Source organism: Myotis brandtii, unplaced genomic scaffold (assembly GCF_000412655.1).
Source record: "Myotis brandtii unplaced genomic scaffold, ASM41265v1 scaffold499, whole genome shotgun sequence".
NCBI lineage: Eukaryota > Metazoa > Chordata > Mammalia > Chiroptera > Vespertilionidae > Myotis > Myotis brandtii.
The window spans coordinates 2,402,679-2,414,087 of record NW_005369027.1 but is presented as its reverse complement, the minus strand read 5'-3'; the positions used below and the strand labels follow the sequence as shown (position 1 = coordinate 2,414,087).

The 11,409-nt window shown below is 39.7% G+C and overlaps 1 protein-coding gene across 2 annotated transcripts in view; it reads right to left on the bottom strand.

Moving 5' to 3' along the window:
* Positions 1-1,470: 1,470 nt before the first annotated feature.
* DDX21 (DEAD (Asp-Glu-Ala-Asp) box helicase 21) overlaps positions 1,471-11,409 on the bottom strand; it is a 21,823-nt gene continuing 11,884 nt past the window's right edge. For both annotated transcript variants that reach the window (XM_005876811.2, XM_014548182.1), the window contains 6 exons: positions 9,445-9,564; positions 8,167-8,240; positions 6,424-6,583; positions 5,291-5,425; positions 2,685-2,729; positions 1,471-1,858 (listed from right to left, as the gene is read on the bottom strand). In XM_005876811.2, coding sequence (XP_005876873.1) covers positions 1,592-1,858; positions 2,685-2,729; positions 5,291-5,425; positions 6,424-6,583; positions 8,167-8,240; positions 9,445-9,564 — 801 coding nt within the window. In that variant the 3' untranslated portion in view covers positions 1,471-1,591. The remainder of the gene's footprint in view (positions 1,859-2,684; positions 2,730-5,290; positions 5,426-6,423; positions 6,584-8,166; positions 8,241-9,444; positions 9,565-11,409) is intronic.

Sequence of the window (11,409 nt, the reverse complement as noted above, 5' to 3'; positions counted from 1 at the left end):
CCATGTAGTTTAACTTCTCCCATCATAGTTTATTCCCTGAGATTCCCAGTACAGATTTTCTAGGAATTAAGGCGAGAAGACAATGCCATTCTTAAGCTCCTGGACCATGCAGAAGGTTTCTCAGAGAAGTAATATTTGAGAACTCAGTTAACTATCTGGCCAGAGGCTATGTCAAGTTCTCCAATTCCCTCAAAGCAACAACTTAAAATAATCACATAGCCTGTCTTTAAAACCTCCCAATGGAGTAGCAGTTTAATAAAGATTCCTATACTGTCGCTATAGGAATAGGCTTTTTTGAGAAACTAAACCAGATCATTCTACCTAAAAATTCCAGTTTGCCCATTAGACATTAACCGCCAGAAACATTAATGACCCATTAAGGTTCTACCAATTAAAGATACTTTATCTTCACTTACTCTTCTCTTTACTCTTAACAGATATTTCCTTCTTGCATATGAAAAGTATTTTCAGTGGCTTTGTTTTGATTTTTCAGCAATGCAAATCTCTGCCCCCTATTCCCTTAACTCCTTCTTGGTAAATAGGAAGTGTAATACATTGTCATCAAGCCCCATATATCCAACCTCCTTACTTATGAAGAAAGTTATGGAGCCATCTCATACATTTAGAATTCCTTAGAGACACTTGCTCTCTATTAAAAACATTTTGTTATATATAGAGATATATAGATGTATAAAATCTATGAAGAATTCACTGAAGCACAAATCACTCTATATTGAGAAGCTAAAAATGTATCAAAGTGCACAAAATGATGGCTAATCTACATACTGTCTCCTATCATATGTATCACTATCCTCCAAATCTATAGCATAGGCTGGCATAAACACTATTACATCCAAGCTCAGTTTGAAATCTTGCTTCAAAACATCGCTGTGTTAATTCTCAGAAGACGTGTTATAGGATCACAGGAGGAATCATTAGGAAGTGGCTGAAGAATGCCAATTACAGAAGAAAGCGCTTCTCAGAGACTGTTGCATTCTGCATAGGTACTTAGGGAAGAACACTATTCAGAGATACTTTAAAGCAGCGGTTCTCAACCTGTGGGTCGCGACCCCTTTGGGGGTCGAATGACCCTTTCACAGGGGTCGCCTAAGACCATCGGAAAACACATATATAATTACTTATAGTTTTTGTGATTAATCACTATGCTTTAATTATGTTCAATTTGTAACAATGAATTTGGGGGTCACCACAACATGAGGAACTGTATTAAAGGGTCGCGGCATTAGGAAGGTTGAGAACCACTGCTTTAAAGTATAAAGACTGGTCAACTTAAAAGTATGGGCAGATACATCCTTGACTTTATCTTATATAAAAAATGCATTAGAATAAAAATGCAATGAATTCATATACTTTTTCAAAAGGAAAACCTGATACAGAAGTAGCAATAAAGTTATAAATGACATCAGATGAAGTGATTTACATGAAGCTTATCTCTCTGGAAGAGATGGGCCAGGGCAAGTGGTCAGGAAGGAAACACAATGTGCTTTTAACTTTGCATGGGAAAAAAAAGTTCAGTTCCATGTTGCCAAACATAGTTCTGTTTTGCCATATAAATCGTCTACTTCAATTACTAACCAAATGCTTTACTGAAACTCCGTTTCTGGCCTTTGTTCTGGAATCTGTTATTTCTGTTGCCACCGCCTGATCGCTGTCCCCTGAAGTTTCTATTTCCGTCCCGCTGTCCCCTGAAGTTTCTGCTTCCATCCCGCTGTCCCCTAAAGCCTCGATTGCCTTCCCGCTGTCCCCTGAAGCTTCGGAATCCTTCCCGCGGTCCTTCCAGCTCCGGTTGCTCCGTGGCCACAGAGAGTTGCCAGCGCCGGGAATCATGCCATTTTTCCTGTTGAGAGATGCTTTTGTTTTTTCCTCTTTTATTTTTACTGAATTTGGTTTAAAAAGACACGAGAAAGACATTTTTTGCCCTTTCTCAAAGAGAAAAACTAGACTGATAACCTAAGTGTGTAAAAGGTCACTCATCAAAAATACTAACCTTCATGGCCCAAAAGCCAGAGTCACTGAAGGGTGGAAAAATAACTTTCACTATAAAAAGTACCCTCATAGCCTGGCCAGCAAGGCTCAGTGGTTGAGCAGCAACCAAAGAACCGGGAGGTAATGGTTCGATGCCCCATCAAGGCACATGCCCAGATTGCGGGCTGATCCCCAGGAGGCAGCTGATCAACGATTCTCTCTCATCATTGATGTCTCTATCTTTCTCCCTCTCTCCTTTCTCTCTGAAATCAATAAAAATATATTTTTTAAAAAGAGAGAGAAGTAGCCTCATAGTATAGCATCATCACAGTATCATTTATTCAATTCAATTACTATAGGTATCCAAAGCTCTCAGGCAGTAAAACATAAATATACCTTGTACAAACATGTTTCTCACAGCAGGAGTGAATAAAGAAAGATATAGCAATTTAAAAAGTTTATGTAAACCTCATGTAACATATATAGGGGAGTCTGGATATACTCTGTAGGAAAAAAAAACAAGCAGGCTGACCAAGAAAATATATCAGAATAAAATGTTAGGAGAGAAAAATCCTAAAATTCTTAATTGCCTTTTAGTGAAGGGCCTAGAGCTATTGTTTCCTTTCTATTATTCTGTATTTTCAATAACAAGCATTCTACAATTTAGATGTTAACTTCAAAATCAAGAAAAAGAATACCTGTATTCCTGTGACTGCTTCAGTACGGACATCAAAGCAAACACCCTAGAAATCAAAACAAAAGCAGTTAATCCAGCCTTTGACCCGAATCATAAAATGCACATTAAGTAATACACCGAATGACCAGGTATTGTTTTTTTTAAAAAGAAGGTGTTTTAAAAAAAGGAATATCACATTTCGCATTAAGATATTTAAAAATTGTATAACCAGCAAATACTGTTTATAAATGGCCTCTTTTTTGCCATCAATAATGTTCTGAAATGCTTCTTGTGTCCTTTATTTTTATTATCTCTTTATAGCTTTTCATATTTCTTCTTTGTTATTTACTAAGATAATAATGGACAAGAGAACTCTGAAAGGGATAAATATTATGTACCTAAGCAAGATATTTTAAATGCTTGAAAAAAAATTAAATGCATAGTTTGGAGTGTACTAGACTTTTTTCTTTTAAGTGTCCACAGAAATGAAGCCATGGAAAGTAATAAATTTGTCATTATCGAGTCAAAAAAAAGTATTAATTTAAGGTAAACTTTAGACCAAGACCAACACACTGTACCTCCCAAAGCACAATAGCAAAAAGCTAAGGAGATATATATATATATATATGACTCAAAAACTATTTAGAACTGAGTAGAGGTCATTCTTGGCTATCGCACTGTGCTCATCCTCAAGTAACTATTAGCTACATTTATGGCTGAGGAAACAGAAGACTGGATAGGCTAACTGACTGGCCTAGCGCCCCACAGCTGGTAAGTAGAGTAGGTTTGAGAACTCTGGTCAGTATGGCTCTAAAACAGTGGTTCCCAAACTTATTTGGCCTACCGCCCCCTTTCCAGAAAAAATATTGCTCAGCCCCTGGAAATTAAATTTTTTAAAATTTTAATAGCAGTTACTCATCGCCCCCAAATGCACCTGTGGCCATCACCGCCCCCCTGGATCGCTGCAGTGCCCACCGGGGGGCGGTAGCGCCCACTTTGGGAATCACTGGTCTAAAACACTGCCTTTCATCAGAAAGAGTGTCAACTATTCAAGATGGCCGAACTAAAGCAGAAAAATAAATGACCTATGGTTAATCTAGTTTTTTACAATTCAGCCTCCCATGAAGTTTTCTAAAAAATTAAATTCAGGACACTTTATTTGATAATAAGCAGACATTATCTCCAATTAAGTCCTGTTCCTTGGTGCCCATTTTTTATACTAGATCCAAACTACCCCTGCAACTGACACAGGCACCCCTCCCCACTGGCTGGTTGTGACTGCAACCTTTTATGAGGAACAGCCCTTCTACCCAACAATTTACCCAGGTATAATCACAGGTAGCATCAGGTACTGATGGATTTTGCCATTTGTGGGAATGTTCATTTACATGTTTACTAAGTATTCAATGACAGGCTCTCACTGGGTATAGATAGAACTAGAAAACAGTCTTTGCCCTTGAGTATATTATATTGTTCTTGAGGCTCTCAGCCAGCAAGCACAGCAAGTAAAATTTACCTGAATAAAGGTATGCCCTAAGAACTCTGCAGGACAGATAGAGATGCCCCCAACTCTGCTGTATGGCCAGGGAAAGCTTCACAGGGAGACTTAGAGCTAAGCCAAGTCACAAAGGACACCATGAAGAAAGAAATATTATAGTGGGTTCAGCATGCATGTAGGATGAGAAAAAACAAGGCGTACTTGGCACTGCTGGAGTAGAGGAGGGTGCTGGTGGTGAGGAGGCAGAGATGAAGGTGGTAAGGGGGCAGGAGACAGCTCATAGAGGATCTTATCCTCCATGGGAAAGTTGGGACTTCATCCCACACATAATGTGGAGTTAGAGATAACCAATGTGGTCGGATATGAAATGAGTTGAAAATAAACCTCATTTGGTTCACCAGGCCAAGTATAGTCCATGTACCCCTGGAAACCTGAGATCTTTAGGGGGTTCCACAAAGTCAACATTATTTTCATAAGAATACTGAAATGTTACCTGCCCTTTTAACTCTCATTCTGTCACAAGGGTACAGTGGAGTTTCCCAGACCCCACATGACATGTGATGATGTTGCTCTGAGGACTAACTGAACATGATATTCTTGTTTTAGAGTCCCCGTTTTAACTTAATATGGAAAATAGCACTAGATATAACCCATATGAACAAAAGCTTTTCGGTGTCCCCAACATTTATTAAGAATGTAAAGGGGTCATGAGACCAAAATGTTTGAGAATTGCTGTGCTGATCTATGTCATTAACTGAGAGCAGGACTCAGAAGAAAGAACACCACTTTTGGAAGGCAAGATTTTAAATATTGAATGTGAATTAAAGAATTTATAATATTTGTTTTAAGTTGCTTAATAATAAACTCCATCTTAGTGGAGATGTCAGGGAAGCAGCTGGATCTTCAAGTCCAGCACTGGAGGCAGGCGGTTCAGGACAGATACACAGATGGGGTAGGTGTCCGTGACTAAGTGGAACTGAGGGTCATGGATGGCACTGCCCAGAGAAAACTAGAGAGTGAACATATGCAGCCTCCCCGAGAACAGGGAGAAACCCCCACACAGTGCTTTATTGCCGCGTAAAGCCACTGAACCAAAGCAAGGTCACAACAGAAGTCCCAGCCTTCCTTACCTCCTTTCCCTTGAGAAAGACCATTCCCTTCACTTTGGAATCAATATCCTCACCCAGTTGCTCTTTAAGTTCTTTCCAAGCATAACTAATGTTTGGCATTTCAATTGAGCACTTCAAGATCATGGTCACAAAGCCCTATGGAGGAAAGGGGAACAAAATTTAAGTCTTAAGAACAAACCTGATAAACACCTGCCCTCATGTTTCTAAAGTATTTCTGGAAAAGTTCTCCCTAAAAGGATATACTGCCTTCCACCCCCCACCAACCATACAAATAAGTACAAGTAAAACTGAGGAACCCTGAATGAGATTGGTGGATTGTGCCGAAGTCAATAACCCCATTGTGGCATTATAGTTTTGCAAACTGTTAACACTGGGAGAAACTGGGCAAAGTGTACAGGGATCTCACTGTATTATCTCTTACAACAACCTGGGAACATATAGGTACCTCAAAATTTAAAAGAAGAAACCGAAAAGTATATACCTTCTAAAGTTTCTAGGTATACTGGACAAATTTATTATGTACATTTATGTATGTGTGTATTTAAGGAATTTAAAATTTTGAGATGTAATTCACATAACCACAAAATTCACCATTTTAAAGTGTACCATTCAGGGGTTTTTAGTAAGTTCACAAAATTTGCAAACATCAACCTATCTAAAATTCCAGAACATTTCATCACCCTAAAAAGAATCCCTATGCCCATTAGCAGTCACAGCCATTTCCTCCTTTTTCAGGGACACTGGCAACCACTAATCTGCTTTATGCCTCGATGGATTTGTTTATATACATCTGCCTTCAAGCAAAAGTTAAAACATCTAGGGTCGTCAACAACATTGTAATAACTATGTATGATGCCAGATGGGTACTTGAATTACTAGGGGGAACACTTTGTGAAGTATGTGACTGTCTAACTGCTATGCTGTACATCTGAAACTAATACAAAATAAATTGAATGTTAACTGTAATTGAAAAATAAAATAAATAAAAAGTTGAAACAATTGGGAAGTTTACACTGGATCTTAGCCAAAAGGCCAAGAAGCAATGAAACAATTGGGAAGTTTAAAGGGAACACTTTCAAATCCTGCTCCAACTCCCAATCATAAAGCATCAGGTATTTGACGGGGACCCTTACCGCCTCTGAGTTGATCAAGGAGCGCTGGTCTACAGATGTGGCACCTGAAATATGGGCCAGAGCTGCGGCCAGGGCTTCCACGGCTCCCTTCTCCTCTATCAGTTTCTCGGCTGACTGCTTAAAGTGACTAATAGCAGTGGGAGGAACAGAATCCAAAAACCTATAGTGTGATTGAGAATATATTCGTTAGAAGGATAGAAGTGGACAGATTTCATTTTCTTAATCTTTGTTGTCAAAAGTATTACAGATGTCTCCCTTTTTCCCCCATTGACACCCTCCACCCTGTACCTGCCTGACAGATTTCATTTTCAAGACATCTCAAGTAACTTTCTATATATATATAAAACCTATCTAAAATTCCATAACGTTTCATCACCCTAAAAAGAATCCCTATGCCCATTAGCAAATATATATAATTGATTTTAGAGAGAGGGATAGAGATAGAAACATCGATGAGAGAACATCCATCGGCTGCCTTCTGCAAGCCTCGTACTGGGGATCGAGCCTGCAACTCATGCATGTGCCCTGACCAGGAATCAAACTGTGACCCCCCTGGTTCACGGGCCAACGCTCAACCACTGTGCAACACCAGCTGGGCTAAATTAGTAACTTCCTAACGAGGCCTTTCATATGTCTAACACATCATTTTGATGCAAAGCATGTAATCATCACATTTCTGTGGTAATAAATTCATTCCTTTGATTTTATCTAGTTCTAACCACCAAAACAAAATGTCTTATCCTAAGAAAATAGTAAGATATTAAGATGTTCATCACAGTGTTATAAAAAAAAACTTAACAATTTTAAAATGTGCATCAATAAAGCATGTGTTACTTTTAGAATCAGGAAATACTTCAACTATTTCCATTCTGAAATAAAAGAGGAAAAAAAATAGACTCTCCAATCAAGTTAAAAATGATACATGCCTTTATGAGACTATACATTTATCTTGGTGATAATAAATGTCACATCTCAAATTTGAAAGAGATCATCCACAAGGAGGAATAGGCTACGTGAGGCAGCCTCTTTTGGCAGGCCTGCCGCGCTCAAGACCATCTCCCATACCCCACCATCACCATCTTGGTCTCTTTTCTCCTTCCCGACATCTCACCCCAAATTTCCTTAACTGGTGTCATAAGAAACCCTGTTTGCAGAATGTTTAAAGAAAGACATGCTAAAAATACGTTTGAAAAATGCTGAGTTAAATTCTTTTCATTTGCAGAACTTTCCCCCAGCTATTAATGTGCTAATATCTAGTATTTCTTTTTATCATGAACTCCTCTTGTTTATTTTTTTTTTAAATTGATTTCAGGGAGAGGAAGAGAGAGAGAGAAACATCAATCAGCTGCCTCCTGCTCAAGCCCTGACCAGAAATTGAACCCACCACACCTCTTGGTATAGGAGATGACAATCCACCAACTGAGCCACACTGGCCACAGCTTATATTTTTTATTGATTTTAGAGTGAGAGGAAGAAAGAAACATCAATCGGTTGCCTCCCATATGCACCCTCAGTGATTGAACCTGTGACCTTTCAGTATATGGGATGATACTCTAACCAACTGAGCCACACCAGCCAGGGCCCCCTGTCTATTTTTTTAAAAACCATGTCACGTGCCCTGGCGGGTGTGGCTCCGTTGGCTGAGCACTGTCCTGTGCACTGAGAGGTTGCTGGTTCAATTCCCGGTCAGGGCACACGCCTGAGTTTCGAGCTCAATCCCCACAGCAGTGGCAGGGAACATACCTGATGGCATCTTTGCTGGAAGCTTTTATTATTTCTGTTGCAGAAGGAACACCTATTCGTTTAAATTTAATTCCCTACAAGAAAATGAACTATAGTTTAATACACAACATGGCCACTAACTATTTCCTTTGAGATTAGTAATCCTCTAATCTTTTATATTTACCAAACATATTACATATTTATAAGAAAAACCTTTTGAGAATGGTTTTAGATTTACAAAGAGTTCCTATATATCATGCACCAAGTTTTCTTATTGTTATTACTGTGGTACATTTATCCCAACTAAGAAACCCAACTATTAACTCCAGAGTTCATTAGAATTTCACTAGTTTTTCTATTAGTATTCTTTCCCTGTTCCAATATCCAATCCAGGAAACCACATTACATCGAATCGTCATGTCTTCTTAGTCTCCTCTGATCTGTGGCAGTTTATGTTTCCTTGTTGTTCATGACCTGGACCAGTGATTCCCAAAGTGGGCGCTACCGCCCCCTGGTGGGCGCTGCAGCAATCCAGGGGGGCGGTGATGGCCACAGGTGCATTTGGGGGCGATGAGTAACTGTTATTAAAATTTAAAAAAAATTAATTTCCAGGGGCTGAGTAATATTTTTTCTGGAAAGGGGGCGGTAGGCCAAATAAGTTTGGGAACCACTGACCTGGACAGTTTTAAGGAGTACTGACCAGGTATTTGCAGACTGCCCCTCAATTCAGCTATCTGATATTTTTCACATGCTTAGACGGGGGTCATGGGTTTTTGGGAAAGAAGACCAGAGGTGAAAGCTGCCTCATCACATTGGATCAGGGGTACATGCTTATCTGTCAACCATGATCAACTGCCAGGCAGCATTTGCCTGCTTTCGGCACTGTCAGTGCCCCCTGCCCCACCACCCCTACCATTTTCTTTGTAAGCGAGTCACTAAGAGCAGCCCACCCTGGAGGAGGAAGTACCAATTTCCGTACAGAAGCACTCCTACAACCCCCTAATCTAGCCTTAAATATTTCTGATGTGTTCTCATGGTAGGAAAGCTGCCTTTCTAACATAAAACACCCATTATAATTATTAAATATGAAAACAAAACCACTGCTTTCAAATGCCAAGTTATTTCAAAACGGGCCTTATATTGTAGGACAATGTATAAAATATGTATCTAACAAACTCTGAGTCATGGCCACACACTGGAAATACAACTAATTTCAAGTTAATAAAAACTGGGTAAAGAAACCAAAGGCCGACTTTACAACTCCACATTTGTTGAATAAGGCTAAGAAAACAGTTTTACCGCTTTTTGCTCCACTTGCGCTAACTGATATTCTTCCTTGTGCTGATAAAAGCAGATGCAAATCCCAGTCCTTCCAGCTCTACCTGTTCGCCCAGATCGATGAATGTAGGATTCCACATCCTATTGAAGTAAAATACATGAGTGACACAACAAAAAAAGAGACAAGGACCTGAGCGGTCTACACAGAGGCAAGAGTGGAGGTAAATATGCCGGGGTTATGAGGGAAGGGGTTCCTTAGCATTTCAATTCATATTGAAGTATTATCAAAATACGCTAACAAACAAAACAGAAACAGACTCTTAGATACAGAGAACAGACTGACAGCTGTCACAGGGGAGGGTGGAGGGGGACTGGGTGAAAAGGGTGAAGGGATTAAGAAAAAAAAAGACAAAACCTCATAGACAATAGTACCAGAGGGAAAGGGGGGAGGGGAGAAAGGGGAAAAGAGGGGATAATTGTGGATGGAAGGAGGCTTGACTTGGGTGGTGAACATACAGTACAATATACAGATGATGTATTATAGAACTGTACCCCTGAAACCTATGAAATTTTACTAACTAATGTCATCCCAATAAAACCAATTAAAAAAAAATTTAAAGCCCTGGCCAGGTAGCTCAATTTGTTAAGCAGAACCCCAAACATGCCAAGGTTGTAGGTGCAATCCCCAGTCAGGGAACATACAAGAAGCAACCAATAGCCCGGCCTGTGTGGCTGTTATTGAACTTCGAACCATGAATTAAGAAGTTGCTGGTTCAATTCCGTTGGGGCACATGCCCGGGTTGTGGGCTGGATCCCCCGTAGAAAGCATGCAGGAGGCAGCTGATCAATGTTTCTCTCTCTAAAGATTAAAAAACATGTGTGTGTGTACCAATTTCCTTACAGAAGCACTCCTACAACCCCCTAATCTATCCTGTGTGTATGTGTATGTATGTATATATATACACGCATTCATGAAGCATTCTGAGAAAAAATATATTAAAAAATGAAGCAACCAATGAACATGAATAGGTAGAACAGCCAGTCGATGTTTCTTCTCCCCCTTCCTCTCTCCATCTAAAATCAATTTTTATTTTATTTTATTTTTTTAAAATATATTTTATTGATTTTTTACAGAGAGGAAGGGAGAGAGATAGAGAGTTAGAAACATCGATGAGAGAGAAACATCGATCAGCTGCCTCCTGCACATCTCCCACCGGGGATGTGCCCGCAACCAAGGTACATGCCCTTGACCGGAATCAAACCTGGGACCCTTCAGTCCGCAGGCCGACGCTCTATCCACTGAGCCAAACCGGTTTCGGCTAAAATCAATTTTTAAAATATGAAAGTACTGTGACAATTTTTCAAAACCTCTAGAACAATGGTCCTTGTCCCATGGACAAGTCTGCACAAAGCACCATCTAAACAGTGCTGTCCAACAGAACCGTATGTAATTTCAATCTGTAATTTTCTAGTAACCACACTAAAAAGTAAAAATTAAAAGGTTAAATTTTAATATTATTTTAACTCGATATACCCAAAAGTTTTATCACTTCAATATGCTACCTATTTAAAACAAGTTATCAAAATGAGATAGATATTTTGCATTCTTTTCTCATGTCTTCAAAATCCAGTGCATAGTAATAAAAAGTTTAAAATAAGAAACATTCCACCTGTGTTTCACACGTATAGCACATGTCAGACTAGGTGCATTTCAAGTGTATTCCACAACCCCACTGGCTGTGGCTATCATATTGGACAGCACAGGTCTGCAGGCTCATTTAAACAGTATCTATGCCACACACTTACGGGACTTCCTTCATAAGAATTGATCACTTGTGCCCTATCCACTGCACAGGCAATGGATAGAGCATCAGCCTGCGCGGACTGAAGGGTCCCAGGTTCGATTCCGGCCAAGGGCACATGCCTGGGTTGCGGGCTCAATCCCCGGTAGGGGACATGCAGGAGGCAGCCAATCAATGATTCTCT